This window comes from Sorex fumeus, unplaced genomic scaffold, assembly GCF_029834395.1.
Source record: "Sorex fumeus unplaced genomic scaffold, SorFum_2.1 ptg000123l, whole genome shotgun sequence".
Classification (NCBI taxonomy): domain Eukaryota; kingdom Metazoa; phylum Chordata; class Mammalia; order Eulipotyphla; family Soricidae; genus Sorex; species Sorex fumeus.
In genome coordinates this window covers 2,414,894-2,431,678 of record NW_026606180.1, presented here as the reverse complement: position 1 = coordinate 2,431,678, position 16,785 = coordinate 2,414,894, and the positions used below count along the sequence as shown (strand labels likewise).

General features: G+C 44.8%; 1 protein-coding gene across 3 annotated transcripts in view; it reads left to right on the top strand.

The window, feature by feature from the left end:
- DAAM2 (dishevelled associated activator of morphogenesis 2) overlaps positions 1-16,785 on the top strand; it is a 108,689-nt gene that overhangs the window by 74,075 nt on the left and 17,829 nt on the right. For all 3 annotated transcript variants that reach the window (XM_056137309.1, XM_056137310.1, XM_056137308.1), the window contains exons 6-14: positions 917-1,250; positions 2,699-2,809; positions 4,066-4,169; positions 5,139-5,205; positions 6,044-6,161; positions 8,390-8,528; positions 13,118-13,176; positions 13,323-13,507; positions 14,067-14,363. In XM_056137309.1, the coding sequence (XP_055993284.1) occupies positions 917-1,250; positions 2,699-2,809; positions 4,066-4,169; positions 5,139-5,205; positions 6,044-6,161; positions 8,390-8,528; positions 13,118-13,176; positions 13,323-13,507; positions 14,067-14,363 (1,414 nt within the window). The remainder of the gene's footprint in view (positions 1-916; positions 1,251-2,698; positions 2,810-4,065; positions 4,170-5,138; positions 5,206-6,043; positions 6,162-8,389; positions 8,529-13,117; positions 13,177-13,322; positions 13,508-14,066; positions 14,364-16,785) is intronic.

Here is a 16,785-nt window from a genome sequence, read left to right as displayed (position 1 = left end):
TTGATGTGTGTTCATGTGTGCTGATGTGTTGTGTGGAAAATCTCTGTTTGTCCTTTAAGTTGGGAGAGACGGGTGTGGTATAGGAAGGGAATGCAAGAAGGTTGAAGTAGAATTGATAGGTGACTGCCAGAGTCATCTTCTACCCTAAATTATTTTCTTTTCCTAATAAAATTCTGATTATAAATGTGACACATAAGTCTGGTGAAAATTTTGTTGACTATAGAAGAAAATTTCAGTTAGAAGTTTACAAAGCTAATGTATATATATATATATATATATATATATATATATATAGTTTCCTATCAAAGTTTATAGTTCCCTGAATGTTAGCCATAGACTCTTTCAGGGAATGCAAACTTCAGATTCAGCGCCGTTGAACTAAACACTTTTCTGTGTTTTCAGTGACCATTCAAAATGACTCAGCCATTCTATTTTTAACTTGACTTCATTTTATGCTGCTGGGGATTGAACTAAGAGACTCTCACACTCAAGAGGCCCACTACTGAGCCGCATCCCAACCTAACTCAGCTATCTCTTCGGGATCTCTTCTCAACCCTGGTCTCTTGATTCACTGGCAGCATCGGTCCCCTGTCATCTGGAAATCTTTCTTGTCATCTGACTGTAACTCACTGAATTTTCATCTTCACTGGAGATGAGTCTCCAGGTTAAACAGCTTTGATAATGATCACAAACACACCTGTCATGTACACACCAGCATAACTGTGCAGCTGACATGTAAATATGTGATACTTTAAGTGCAAATAAGATCTAAACCTCTTGAAAGGTGAATAGGGCTTTGGTGTTTTAGAAATGAATCTCAGAGCTAGTGTATGTGGGTATACAGAGAAGAGGGCAATTATTTGCAAGTTGCATCCTGAATAACATACCTGATTTGCTAATGACACTGATCTGGTAGGTTTGTAACACGCTTCATTGAGCTGGAGGGCTTGGCCTGTCTGCTGAATTTTCTCCGGAGCATGGACCACACCACCTGTGAGAGCCGCATCCACACCTCCCTGATCGGATGCATCAAGGCTCTGATGAACAACTCCCAGGGGCGGGCGCATGTGCTGGCACAGCCTGAAGCCATCAGCACCATTGCACAGAGCCTGCGCACAGAGAACAGCAAGACCAAGGTGGCAGTGCTGGAGATACTGGGTGCCGTGTGCCTCGTGCCCGGTGGCCACAAGAAGGTACTGCAGGCCATGCTCCACTACCAGATGTATGCTGCTGAGAGGACACGCTTCCAGGTGAGCCGCGGGGGAAGCAGGGGACCATAGCCAGGGATAGAACAGGAGGAGTCTGGAATGTTGGAGGTGTTTGGTCACAAAAACTGGGAGAAAACTGGAGGGAAATTCTGGCTGCATACCCGCTAGTGGAAGATAACACGCTGAGAGTAATGGGACCCGGCGGGCAAGAGGAATATTAAAGGCATGGGTTACACAGGGAAGAGAAAACCTTTGCTAGACCTTGGCTTCCTTGGGCCTAGAAGAATATTCATATGCTATATGACTCTCCTTCTCTTCTCGAGTTTAGTGCGAGAGTCATTGTCAGGGCTCAGTCTAGAATGGTCGAATTGAATACGATTGTTGGGGCTCAAGTGTTTAGGTTCTTTGCCTGGGGCAGAATCTCCTAAGGGGACACTGGGACCATTCCTGGGAGCTTAAGCCAAGCTTTTCTCTTCCCTTCTCACTAATCTGCCCCAGAAAAGGTTTCAGATAATAAATCTTATAAAGTGTCCTGGCAAAAAAATGAGTTTTAATAGATGTAAACTATTGTTACACTCTGTTTTTTGTACCTGTACAGACTTTGTGTATACTCTCATCAAACATTTTAAAGCAGTTACTTTGAAAAGATCCTGGGTTTTGGCAGCTCCTTTTGGGGCTGGAGCGATAGCACAGCAATAGGGCGTTTGCCTTGCACGCAGCCAACATGGCCGACCCGAGTTCGATTCCTCCACCCCTCTCGGAGAGCCCGGCAAGCTACCGAGAGTATCTCACCCGCACGGCAGAGCCTGGCAAGCTCCCCGTGACGTATTCGATATGCCAAACACAGTAACAACAAAGTCTCCAATGGAGACGTTGCTGGGCCTGCTAGAACAAATCGATGAACAACGGGAGGGCCTTTACCTTTACCTTACTTCGAAAAGCAAAAAGTGGCTCCCATCACAAAATTTTGCATAAGATGCAAAAAGAATAAAAGAAGCCAAGAAGGTGATACACACCTGATATAAATTTTAAATCAGTGCCTTCATGCTGTCCCACAGTATGAATCAAGCCCTGGAGCAGGAGTGTAAGGGCAGTAAGGCAGAACCAAGAGTGAGGTATGGATTAAAGAATGCTTCTGGATCTGGAGAGATGGCTTGACTGATTGACTGTGTCCTTTGCATGCAGCAAGTCTAGATTCAATTCTGAAAACACAGAATCCCCCTCAGCACCTCCAGGAGTAATCCCTAAGCGCTGAGTAAAAGTAGCCTTTGAGGATCAACAGATGCAACCCCAAATGCAAGATAAATAAATAAATAAATAATGCTTCTGGCAAAAGATGAGTCTTGGGAAATGGTTTGATTATGTTGTATTGGTTGAATAGAGAATGGACAGACCCTTCCAGGTAGTTGGAACAGTCAGAGCAAAGTTTCAGAAGCTGTTCTTGGGAGCCCTCAGTCTTCCTCTCCTTTCTCTCTTTCCTTTCTATCTAGACCCTGCTGAATGAGCTAGATCGAAGTCTGGGCCGCTACAGGGATGAAGTGAACCTGAAAACAGCCATCATGTCCTTCATCAACGCTGTTCTCAATGCAGGAGCTGGAGAGGTGAGGCCCTTCATCTTGCCCTTACCCTAACTTTTTGTGCCTAGTGTGCCTTGCGTGAACTTCCTGGGAAAGGGGAAGAGGGAAGGGGCCACGGTACTTGGTTATCTTCATCATTGTCATATTGCCTTTGTCTCTTGTCTCCTACGTTTGGTACCAAGAAAGAATAGTCTGTCACAAGCCTTTCAGTCAGGTTGGCAACTTCTTGTCAGACAGATCTAGTTTGCCCAAACCCCCTTTGTGGTCTTCAAAGTTGCAATGAAGATTAATTCGCTTTACTTATTCACAAATGCCTTTGGATTTTATCTAAATCTGGGAGGGACCCTGAGGCATTTCCTGCATAGCTAGCATCATGCATTCTGTACATGACAGATAAATCTGAGACTGGTTGACTGATGGTGGCTTGAAGAGGGAAGAAATCGTGTGGAAGGAGAGCCTGTTGATCCACATGTCTCGAATTTTCCAAAGATCAGCTTCTGCACTTGTTTTTGGATTGGCAGATTATATTCTCCTAACATCTTCTATTAGGAGGTGTAGCTCATCATTTTTCTTACATTTGGGTAAAAACAGGGATTTTTATGCCATAAAAAAGCAACAGTTGAAATATTTGGTCCCTTAATTCTCAGGTAATCAGATGCTCTGGTAAAAGTCAGCTTGCTAAGGACAAAGAAAGCAACATAAAGATGTTTACTTTCCCTATTTCCTGTTTAACATCCAGCCGTGAAGATCAAAATTAGGTGAGGCTGGTTGATTGACCTATCCCTAATCCATCTCTTAGTACTATTGCTGCTGGCATCCATCCTAACTGGTTGGTAACTACAGAGTATCAGGTCATTGTTGTCAATGCCATTTGTGTAAGTTCTATCACAACCACTTTACAAGGAGGCAGTAAAGGATTTCCCCAAGTCCCAATACCCCAAATGGCAAAGTGGGGTGTTGAAGCAAGAATTATGTGATGCCAGTTTGTGTCGTGCAGCACTGCTCTTTAATGCCCAAAGAGAAAAGGATCCTTGTACGGAACTTAACATTTAAGTAAGAAACTTAAAAGCAGTGAGGCCAGAGACACACCGGGAGTGAGGCCAGGAGAGTGCCAAAGGCTGTGTCATCCTATCTTTGCCTGGAACTCTGGGCCTTGCGGTAGTTCCAGATGAGTTTGCCACAGGAGCTGTGGGATAGTGACTGACTTAGTTATAAGGCTTCCTTTGGGAAGTCTTGAGTAAGTTAAGACAATCCAATGAATTGTCCCTTGGTGACAACAGGATAATCTGGAGTTCCGCCTCCATCTGCGCTACGAGTTCCTGATGCTGGGAATACAGCCTGTGATTGACAAGCTCCGGCAGCATGAGAATGCCATCCTGGATAAGTAAGACCTAAGTTCCATCTCATTTCCTCTGCAGCCCTCTGCAGTGCTGGTGGGAGCTTCATGAAGACTGCTCCTCCCATTGGATCACCAGCCATACCCAGCACCCCTTAGAATTAGCCCTGCAGAGGTGGCAGACCCCTCTCAACTCCCATCCTCTTCTTACCCGGGCTTCTGCCTGTTCTTTTGGCTGCCTCACTTCTGATGTTCAGGGCAGGTGGCCCCAGTTGTCTCTTACCCAATAGCAACATTGCACTGCTGTGAGGGTATTTGGAGATATGTGGGACTTGTTCTTTGGTTTTCATATTGACTGGGGTGGGTTGAAGAGAGGGCTGCTGTTATTAGGAGCCATGAATGCTAATGTACTGCCCAGCACTCCTGTTAAACAAAGAAATGCACAGCCCAAAACCAAGCCAAAAAGGCCCTTGCTGGCCCAAGGATATAATTAAATCCCTATTCTGTCACTTTAGAACAGATTATTTGATGAACAACAGGTCCATTTTCTTATGGATACTTTGGTAGTAGAGTTATGGGGATAAAAAGGGTAGAAAAGAATGGTTAAACTTTTGGCATGGAGATCATAGAACAAGAATAAAGTCACTGCAAGCCAGGTGGTCTTGACAGCAGGTGGTCTACTCCCCAAGGGACACATGGCAATTCCTACAGACACTTTGAGTTGTCACAACTCAAGGGGTGGAATGCTACTGGCCTCTAGGGGGTGGGTTGAGAAATGCTACTGAATTTCCCACAGTCTCTTATTTAGCTCCTGCCTCAAGGGTAATTCTCTAAGTAGGCATAGACTGAGTGACATCAGACCGGACCAAAGGGAGGCATCCTGGAGGGGGTGTTGGCCTGCAGATGGTAGTTGAAGCCTTGTCCGGGCTTCATCTGGGTAAAGCTTTCCGATTTAGTTCAAAGGGACTGTCAGCTTCAAGCAGGATGTTCTGACTGTACATCTCTCTCCCCATCTAGGCATTTAGATTTTTTTGAGATGGTCCGAAATGAGGATGACCTGGAGCTAGCCCGGAGGTTTGACATGGTGAGGATCCTAAATTCCTAGCAGCATGTTGCTCTGGGGAGCCCAAACTCAGAGCCCCACCTGGGAAAACCATAGTCCCCTAAGGAATGAGAATAGTTTCAGATGCCATTCCTAAGCGACTTTCCTCCTGCCTCCCAAAAATTTCTTGAGTCAGCCCTCTGCATTTCTAACAGCTAGCAAATCACAGAGCATTCCTAGCCAATTATTTGTCCTAAAGACACCCCAGCTCTGCTGCTTGTATGTTGTTTTATGTACAAAATCCTTATTAAAATAGAAGCCTAATTTGGGATGGAAATTCAGTCACCTCATTCTATCCCTTTATGTTCCTAGCCAAGCCCTGGGTTCAGAGGTAACCGCAAAGTGAATTTGGATAGGAAGTCGCTCCACAGGGAGGTATCCAGGCTTCATGTCCGAGCCCTGATTCTTTCCCTTAGTTTTGACCTTTAGCTCTAACCATGGGTCGTTTTGTTCCCTGGTCGCTCTGGGGACTTTTGCAATGTGTGGAGACATTCTGAGTTGACACAGTCCATATAAGGAGACTGCCAGGTGCATCAGAGACACAGAGACCAAGGATGATAGGCATTATGCCAAACATGCTGCTAAGTATCCTCCAATGTGCAGTGCCCCAACCCCAGAATTATTTAGTCCAACAAAGGAACCAATAGTGCTGAGGCTGAAGAACCCTAGTATCATCTTCCTGCTTTTGAAAGCTGGCCCAGAGGAAGGAGAAGGAACAGTCCTTGAGAAGGATGGGACTCAGTGAATGGAAACAATGTCCTCTTCCCTACCGTCTACTGCCCTCTCCTGCCCCATGCACTCTTTCTCTTCTCTCTCCCAGGTCCACATCGACACCAAAAGTGCATCCCAAATGTTTGAGCTGATCCACAAGAAGCTGAAGCACACCGAGGCCTACCCCTGCCTGCTGTCCGTGCTGCACCATTGCCTGCAGATGCCCTGTGAGTTCCTACACAAGCTTATCTCTGTTGCCTGAGCTCTGGCATAATGGGCACAGCATCTGCTTTGCAAATAAGAGGTCTGAGTTTGATTCCCAGCAATTCATGGTCCCCTGAGCACCACTGGGAGTGACTCCTGAGCACTGAGCCATGATTAACCCCTGAGCATCACTGAGCATAATGCCAAACAAACCAAACAAATGCAAACGGAAGACAGGCTTTCCAAAGAGATGGCTTGAAGGACTAGTGAGTGTATTCTGCATTCTTGAAATCTAGGTCCAGTACCCCACATTGCATGGTTTCCAGTGTATTTTGGAGCAACCCCCTAGAGCCAAGCCAGGAGTAGCCCTGAGCACTAATTCAGGTTTTTGGCCCCCAAATCCAAAACATATTTTAAGAAAGGACAGGGAACAAGGACCTCTCAGGTTGGTGAGTCTTTCTCTGTCTCCAGTGAGTTGTCACAGGACTCAGACCTCTATTTTCCTTTCTTTCTTCTGTGGGATCCAGGTTTACACCCTTACCCCAAAGCTGTGAGATGGCCCTGAGGAACCTTGACATTGTAACTTCAAAAGTAGCCTGATCATTGCAAATCCAACAACTCCTGATGGCAATGGTCAGCTTGGTCTCCTTGGTGAGCACCAAAAGAAAGTGTTGGGCTTGGGGAAGCAGTCCTGAGTTGCAATGAGGGTTTGGGCATGCCCTTTTGGCATAGAAAAAGGTTCCATTGGCTTTTCCATCCAGTCTTTCTGGTTCCCCACCGCTCCCACTCTCTTGGACCTGCTTCCCTTTACAAATCCCGCCTGCCAGCATTTCCAAGAGCAGTGGCTGGATCCTTGAGATCTAGGAATGTACAGTGGCTGAATAAATTACTCATAAATACTAATAAAAACCTTCATACATGCTTTGAATGAGCTTTAACTGTACCACATTTAGTATTTAATCTCTTCCCAAAGTAGAAGAATATTTTGAAAACTAGCAGGGTTTACCATAACTATCTCCCATGGCATTCTTTAGACAGTGTATCAGTCATCATGGTGACGTTACAGCAGCAGTTGTTTTGTGTGCCAGCTGTCGTGGAGTGTGACACAATGCAAGATCCCTTAGTACAGTGGGGATCTTCACCTCACATTGACTCTGGAAGGAGTGTGCATTTGCTTCAATTTATAGTGCATGCACGTGTAACTGAATGACTATCATGTATGAGGATTTTCATTTCTTTGTGGTAAGGGCTTCAGATGAAATATGTTCTACTTCTATTAGCCTAGCCCTTTTTATTATTAGCCTTACCTCTATTAGCCTAGCCCTTTTTCCCTGGGTGAAGTTGAACTGGTAAGTCATGACACATAGTGCTGGAGGAAAAGCAAAACACACATGGACCAGAAAGGTACTTGTTCTCCAAAACCAGGTGTAGAAGTCCTTCCTAGAAGACATGGGCAGCGCTAAAGAATCTCAACTTGTTCTGCTCCCAAATGCCTGTGTTAGACCATGTACATGGATCCTTCCTTTGCACAGATGCCCGTGCCCCTCTAGCAATTGGGTTTGATTTTAAGTTTAGGGTCAGGATATTTGATCTCCCTTGTCAAGGAAAGATGCAATGCTGGGGATCAAGAACCCAGGAAGAATATCTTAGGGTGACCTCTGTAAAGAAGGTCTGTGGTCCAGTCAGATTCTGTTTAGAGAATATGATATTGTGACCTTCTTAGACCAGGCCAGTGCTTGGTTTCAGAGTTCAAGGTCACCTTCACCAAGAAATCTGTCTGTATTCCACCACAACTTCTGCAGCCCATTCTGATTCCCACTCAGTGCATACTGTAATTAGTTATCATTCATTTTCTTCTGTAGAACAAGAGCAGAGCTAATCCTCGGGCCTTTTCTTGTTTGAAATATCCCTAGAGACTTCATTATTCAGCATGTAATATTTTGGAGCACATTTACTTTCTTAAAGGTGCTGTTTTTAGATAATGTAAAACAGCAATTTGCAGTCCCCAGGCAGAGGGAAAGCTCAGGGTACATCAGGGAAGAAAGGCATCCAGGAAGCATTGCAGTTAGGAGCAGAGCAATCTTCTGAAAGGGTTGACGTGCTCAGAGAAGGTCAGCTGCTGATAACCAGGAAAGGATTAGATTTGTGAGTCTATATCATTCCCCCCTCCAAGGGCGGGCCTCATCAAGGACAGGAAGGCATGTCTCCCCCTTCTGTGCCAGTCAAGACTTGTTTGTCTGTCCTCCCACAGACAAACGCAATGGGGGCTACTTCCAGCAGTGGCAGCTCCTGGACCGCATCCTCCAGCAGATTGTCCTGCAGGATGAGAGGGGCATGGACCCAGACTTGGCTCCCCTGGAGAACTTCAATGTCAAGAACATCGTTAACATGTGAGCAGGAGCCAGCCTTCCCCTGCTCTACTCCCCCTCCTGACCACTCTTTGTCTGCAGATCATCTCAGCTCCCTCTCTATAACCAGTCACCCCAAAGTGTGCCTTGAGCGTCGCTCACCCACAGAACTGCTTTGGGGACGTTCCACATCTGGACTGTCTGTTGCAGCAGCTGGATATGTTTGATGACCACCTGGCATGTGGCTCTGAATTTTTCATTTGATTTCTTTTTAATCAAACTTTAACAGCCACCTGATATAGCGGCTAGTGTCTACTATGTTGGACAGCTCAGGTTTAAAGGAATCTCTAAAACTGTAGGGAGGGAATAAAGGAGGAATTGAAATTCTTTTACACAGAGGCATGGTCAAGCTGTCTGCAATCTCCTATATGGGTTTTTATGGCCCGGGAGCTTCTACATTTTATTTCATTTGCATTTTTTTAAAATTTGGGGCAATGTTGAACTCGGGCCTCATCATACAAGCAGAAGCATGCACTCTTTACCACTGAGCTATACTTCCGATCCCTCAATTTTGATATTTTATAAGTGAAATGAATTTGAGGCTGAGTGAGACTTTATGTGAAAATTTCACTTTTGTTTCTTTGGGGTCATAGTTTCAGAGGAAGCACGTTCAAGCTCTGGATGAGCCAGACACAAAACTGTGTGGCACAGTATATAAAACCTAAAGTATTTACTCTGGTACTTCCTGACAGCTTGACAGCTCCTGAGATAGAGCTTGGTCATTGAACATGGACTGTTCGATGGAGACATTGGAATATATTTTCTGTTTTTTTGTTGGTTTAGAGAAGCATAGAGAAGCAAATTTAAACTAATAACAATTAATAACCATACCTTATGTTAACACAGTAATTTTTAGCTTGAATCTGTTGCTCAGATTTCAGTATGAGTTTCAGCCAATTGCCTGTAAAGAGATGAATTGAATTTCAATGATTCATTGTCTTACATTCTGAAGCCAAGTGTGTAAACACACAAAAATACGGGCAAAGGGACAGCAGCGGCCTATCTCTCCCATCGCCGGCGTTTGGTAGTCTCAACCCACTCCAGGGAGGTCGATGGCGACGGTCAGGCAAAGGAAGGAAAAGAGGGCCAGGCTGGTTAGTCTTGGCAACAGTTTATTACATGGAAGAAGTGTATGTCATAGAGGCCCCAGGATCTCTCAAGCACATGCCCCCTTGTTCTCTCAAGCTTCTGTCCCCATTCTCTCAGTCCCATCTTCCCAGGTTCTCTAATGCATGTGTTCCCCAGATTCTCTCAGCCTGTGTTCCCCATTCTCTCAGGCACGTGTTCCCCCAGAAAGCCCTGGAATCTCCCTTATATAGATCATGGTACCTCTAAAGGGTGCAATACAGTGATGTCATCATTAAGGCGGCAAAACATACATTGTTTCTTTACATCCTCAGGCCAGTAATCTTGGCCTCCAGAAAGAAGATACAAAACCAAGACTGAAACCTTCCACAAGCTACAAGCATTTGAATTTGCATTCCAAAGACTAGCCTGCCTAGAGCTTGGAATCTACATCCCAAAGATAGGCCTGACTAGCACCTGAGATTACTGAGAGAAAAGGGAAACTGCCTCTTAAAATATACTGAAATTATTTACTGAAGGCAGTTGGAAGGGGAGAAATGTTCAGTCTCATCGCAGGACACATGGGAAAGCTGCTTCTAGGACAGATTCTCATTTAGCAGATCAACCCACCCTAGAACAGAATTCCCTGGGTGTGTTTCTCCTCTCCTTGTCTGACCAACATATAAGCATACATAATATAAATCATTTTGTTTGGACACAGTAAGAAATACTTTAAGATTATAGAATTGCTCTCCTAGGGCCATCTCAATCTCAGACTGCAATGCTCAGGCCAGGTATCTTTCCTATTCCTAGCAGCAGGGTCCTAGTCTCGTCATTACTTTTGGATCATGACAACAATCAATTGCCTATGATCAAAACTCTTAACCTATAGTTAAGAATCGTGGCACCTTGGCCTGGCCCATTGCAATGCCAGGGTAGCACATAGCTTACCGCTTGCCCTGGTTCCATCCACTCCCTTCTTGGGACCCTGCTTTGGGGGGCCTTAGGAAGTGAGGGCAACTGAGGCTTAAGTTGAGAAAGCAGATGCCCGGGAGTGAATAATATTCAAAGCCAATTAAATCCTAAGTTATAAAGCATAATATTAATTGTCTTCCTGTATCTATACAGAAAGGACATTGCATTAAACTATTCAAAAGACGTAAGGAGAGGAGAAAGGCAATATTAACTTACAGTACAAGTTCAGTGTCCTAGAAGGATCCGACCTTACAAATTGGTTGGGGAAGAGAGCACAAAGAAGTAGTTACAGACAAACAACGTAATGGGAATAACTCGGGAGCACTGTGATGGGTACAACCTGATAGACCTAAGCTCCTTGTACTCCAACACCAAGTAGAAACAGTCCTTAAACTATTCATACTATTGTTTTCATTTACACAAGTAGTTGAATGTAGTTAAACATCCTAACTGGTATTCCTGGAAAGATAGCTAAAGTGGCAGAGCACATGCCTTATGCTAAACCAGTGACCTCTACATATCACTGGTTGTAGCTCTGGTGGTCCCTTGAACACCAATGAACCTGAGGACCTTCAGACCTGCATCACTAGGCTGAGTATCTGTGAGAATGGCCCTGGACTCTCCAGCTCCCAGCACTGATTGGTGTGGTCCCTTTGAAATGATTCTTAATGGGTATGTTGGGCAACTGCATCAGGAATAAAACCGCAGCTTTACTTTTATTTCCAAATGATTCTTTATGCTACATAGTAGTGGAGCTTATGGCCTGCCAGAGGTTGAAGATACCTCAAGTCCAGAAAGATTTTGTTGCTTCTTGAGTCATGGGAGGGCTGAGTTACATTAAGCCCCAATATACTCTCTCTCTTTTTATTTTATTGAATCACCGTGAAATAGTTTCAAGCTTTCATGTTTGGGTGACAATCACACAATGATCAAACACCCATCCCTCCACCAATGCACATTCCCCACCACCAATATCCCCAGTATACCCCTCCTTTCCCACCCTCCCCCTGCCCCCATGGCAGACAATATTCCCCATACTCTCTCTCTACTTTTGGCCATTATGGTTTGCAATTCAAACACTGAGAGGTTATCATGTTTGGTCCTTTATCTACTTTCAGCACACATCTCCCATCCAGACCACTTCCTCAAGCCCTCATTTTCTTAGTGATCCCTTCTCTATTCCAGCTGCCTTCTCCCCTTTGCTCATGAGGCAGGTTTCCAGCTATGGACCAATCTTCCTGTCCCGTTAATCCACTAGCCTTAGGTGTCAACCTCATGTTATGTTGTTTTATACTCCACAAATGAATGCAGTCCTTCTGTGTCTGTCCCTCTCTTTCTGACTCATTTAACTTAGCATGATACTCTCCATGCCTCTTCATTTATAAGCAAAGTTCATGACTTCATCTTTCCTGACAGCTGCATAGTATTCCATTGTGTAGATGTACCAAAGTTTCTTTAACCAGGCATCTGTTCTAGGGCACTTGGATTGTTTCCAGATTTTGGCTATTGTGAACAGTGCTGCAATGAACAGATAGGTACAGATGTCATTTCTACTGTGCTCTTTTGCATCCCTGGGATATATTCCCAGAAGTGGTATTGCAGGGTCATATGGAAGCATAATTCTAGTTTTTGAAGGACTGTCCATATTGTTTTCCAGAAAGGCAGGGCTAGTGGGTATTCCCACCAACAGTGAAAGAGCGTCCCTTTTCCCCCACATCCATGCCAGCACTGGTTGCTTTTGTTCTTTTGAATGTGTTCCAGTCTCTGTGGTATGAGATGATATCTCATTGTTGTTTTGACTTGTATCTCCCTGATGTAAGTCCCAATATATATTCTCAAATAGCAAGTAGGACCATCCCGAAATGAATCCATATTCTAGTTTTGGTCAACTCACTCTTCTCCTTTCCTAGGACTGGAAACCTGCAGTGAAAAGGATGGTGTGTGTGTGTGTGTGTGTGTGTGTGTGTGTGTGTGTGTGTGTGTGTGTGTGTGTGCTGTGAAGGGGGAATAAAGAAGAGAGCGAGAGAAATAGTTGGCTTCTTTTCTGTTATGATTCTCACTCTAACCCTCCTAGCCCCTTTTCCACTACTAACCAGTTTCTGACCCCCCAGAAGGAGCATGGAGGCAGAAAGGAGGAAGAGGAAGGGCAGGAAAGATCTTACTGGATCAGGTAACAGTGTCTAGGCTTTCTCTTTCAGGATTTGGTGAATGGGTAAAGACTCTTTAGACTCCTTGCTGACTGCCTCTGATTATGAAGCCATGACCATGCATGGTTTATTTTCTAGAACTTCCTGGAGCTTCAACTGTGTTACAAGGGGGATGGATTATTAGACAGCTAAGTATCCTTGCAGCTCTCAGTGCACAAATCAACTTAGGGAGAAGTGGAGTGGGTATGGGCAAGATGCTGGAGAAAGTTAAAACCCTAAAGTTAAAAACCAGAAGTGGCAGGACAGATAGAAGTGGGAAATAGACGTGTTTTGAAAGAATTGTGAGGCAGCAATCAACAGACCCTTCCCTCTCCTTCATCCCAGGCTCATCAATGAGAATGAAGTGAAACAGTGGCGAGAACAGGCAGAAAATTTCCGGAAAGGTGAGGGGGCTCTGTGGAAGCCCACTGCAGCCCATCCCTCAAACCCTGCTTGGCTCCTATGTCTCCACGACCCCCTTTTAGAAAGGGCCACACGTTCACTTCCTTCTGCTGTCCCGTTTCTTCCCCCACCTCACCATCCATTCTAGAACACTTGGAGCTGGTGAGCAAACTGGAGAGGAAGGAGCGAGAATGTGAGACAAAGACCTTGGAGAAGGAAGAGATGATGCGAACGCTGAACAAGATGAAGGATAAGCTGGCTCGAGAATCCCAGGAGCTGCGCCAGGCTCGAGGACAAGTGTCAGAGCTGGTGGCCCAACTCAGTGACTGCTCGGTATATGGTTTCCCCTTTTTGGTATCATTGAACCAAGGTCCTGGGATTCAGTAAAGGACAAGCAAAAAGAGCAAATGCATGTGTGGGGGGAAGGTTAGTACCTCAATATGGGGGAGAAATGCAGTGGGAACCCTCAGTCCAGGATAGAGGGAGTCCCCGAGGATGTCAGCATGGCACTTTTGTGTTAATTGGAAAGCACAGTGTTCCCTCCCTGGGTGAGCCTGTCCCAGGAAGCAAGCCTTGGAAGCTGGGTGCAAGTGTTTTGGGGGCTCCTTCTCCCCTCTTACTTGGATGTCCTTGTGTGGGCAGTAGCCTACACAACTTCTATCAATATTTCTGTTGCATTGTGATGACTGTGATATTGTTCAGTGCCTGTTCATCTGTCTGTGGTTGTGTTGGATTAGAGATACCAAGAAGGTGAGGGGCTGTATAGAGAGAGGAAGTGAGAACACGATTGAGGGTGTAGTGCAGATGTAGAATCGTGAGGACAGGAATAGCTGAAGAGACCTGAGATGTTGTGGCTAATGGTCTTGTCTTTTTGCTCTCTGTCTTCCCGCAGGCTAGACCTATATCTTCTTCACCTCCCCCAGGGGGCCCGCTTACTTTGCCTCCCCCTGTGACAACCAGCGACCTGCCTCCACCCGCACCTCCACTGCCATTAGCCTGCTGCCCTCCCCCCCCACCACCCCTTCCACCTGGTAGTCATCCCACCCCCCCAGGAGCCCCACCTTGCTTTAACCCGGACCGAACCCTCTCTTCAGACACCTTGCTCAGCAGTGAAATTCCACTCAGGAAAAAGTGTGTACCCCAACCTTCCCATCCGCTGAAGTCCTTCAATTGGGTCAAGTTGAGTACGGTGAGTGATGGAAAGGGGTAGATCTCCTCTGCCACAGCCCTGTGAACTGATGGCCTTTGCATATTTTCACCCTGGATTCTTTCCTTAGTGGGCCCTGGGCAGCAGCAGATCTATGAAATGATGGATAGCATGGAGGGGCTGGTGGTTGACAGCTCAGTGGGAAGAATATATATATATATATATATATATATATATATATATATAGGGCTGGAGCGATAGCACAGTGGTAGGGCATTTGCCTTGCACGCAGCCAACATGGCCGACCCAAGTTCGATTCCTCCGCCCCTCTCGGAGAGCCCGGCAAGCTACCGAGAGTATCTCGCCCGCACGGCAGAGCCTGGCAAGCTACCCGTGATGTATTCGATATGCCAAACACAGTAACAACAAAGTCTCCAATGGAGCCATTACTGGGCCTGCTGGAGCAAATCGATGAACAACGGGAGGACAGTGACAGTGACAGATATATATATATATATATATATATATAGAGAGAGAGAGAGAGAGAGAGAGAGAGATGCTAATATCACTGTCACTGTCACTGTCCTCCCTTGTTTATCAATTTGCTTGAGTGGGCCCAGTAACGTCTCTATTGTGAGACTTGTTACTGTGTTTGGAATATCGAATATGTCATGGGTAGCTTGCCAGGCTTTGTCGTGCAGACAAGATACTCTCAGTAGCTTGCCAGGCTCTTCGAGAGCGGTGGAGGAATCGAACCTGGGTCCGCTGGGTTGGCCGTGTATAAGGCAAATGCCCTACCCGCTATCACTCCAGCCCACTCATATATATAATATATATATATATATATAAATTTTTTCCCATAATGAAGGAGCGATAGCACAGCGGGTAGGGCGTTCGCCTTACAAGCGGCCAACATGGCCGACCCAAGTTCGATTCCTCCGCCCCTCTCGGAGAGCCCGGCAAGCTACCGAGAGTATTCGATATGCCAGACACAGTAACAACAAAGTCTCCAATGGAGACGTTACTGGGCCCGCTCGAGCAAATCGACGATCAACGGGAGGGCCTTTAACTTTTTTAACTTTAATGAAGAGTCAGATGTCAAAATGTAGCCTTTTAGCATCCTGCCAGGAGGAAAGTGACTGTTCTAGAATTCGCAGTAGTGAGAGATCCTCAGGAGAGTTACCTTGCAGTGATTACCAACTTCAGGCCTATAAAAGTTGCTGGTTCCCCTTTTAGATTTCCATGTGTATAGAATACGGATGCCCTTGGTCACCTTAAACACCTAGTAGTTGTGGTTCAAACCTGGATCAGGTTCTGCCTATGGTTCTGTGCTGTGTTCCATTAGCTTATTGCTTTGTTCCCAATGTCCCATATTCCGGGTGAATAGTTTCAGTTAGCCTCAACTACACTTATTTCAACATCAGTCATGCATACATTAGTTAGCATCTGGGTCTAATGAATGTCTCCGAACTTCTTGTATGGGTGTATTGACTAGTTTAGGGAGAATTTGTGAGCTGTCTTTAAGTTCAAATGCAATCAAATAGAGACTCAAGTGGAAAAAAACACATTTATTATATACCTACTGATAGACTAGATAGACAGTCTGAGGTATGCTTTGGTTAATGATTGTGTTATTATGGGTAATAATAAGAAGGAATAAATAATATTTACTTTTAATTTCTTTAAATCTATAAAATGAGGACACATACTCAAGAAATTAGAGATTTAGAAATAGATTCAAGATGATTTTCTGACCTCTAAAGAAATCAGATTGTCTCTAACTTTGATCTGTGAAAATCTTTATTTAATTTGCTCATTTATAAGATGTATTAATATCTTAGTGATAACTTAGATTTCTTTCACCTCCGGTTATATAATCTAGTTTAAAAGTTGAAGCATAAATGCCATGCATAGTCCCCTGGGACTTTGATAACATCTTCTCTCTTATGAATATATTTAAAGGAATCTGTTAGAAGAATTTTGAAGTAACATTTTTGAAGTTGGTGATAACTGTTTAGTACAGTTGTGCCTTGTGAAGCTTCTCAGGGATACAGTCGTAAGATGAGCCAGAGAGTCAACTGTTAGAAGCAGACCACAGACCATAGACTATGTGAAAATGCTCATTGTTCCTGATCATAAATAGTGACAATTTCTATTGCAAAAACGTGAATAGTATTTATTGTCTCTTGTACTTACAACATAAAATGAAAGATTGTAAAACTATCATCAAAAGTTGGTTAACAATCAGGAGGCTACGTGGGGCAATTTTTTGCCATATTTTTCTCATAAATAATTTTGTGATCAGAATGTACTCTGAGGGTCAGTCATAATAAGATCCATACAAATTCCTCAAGGGTGCAGCACCAGCCAGAGTGGATAGCCAGGTTGGTAACATAAGCAATGGGAAACATTTTCAGGAATTGTGGGCATTTCTTTGCAGAGGCGGGGCATTGAGTGGTATGTC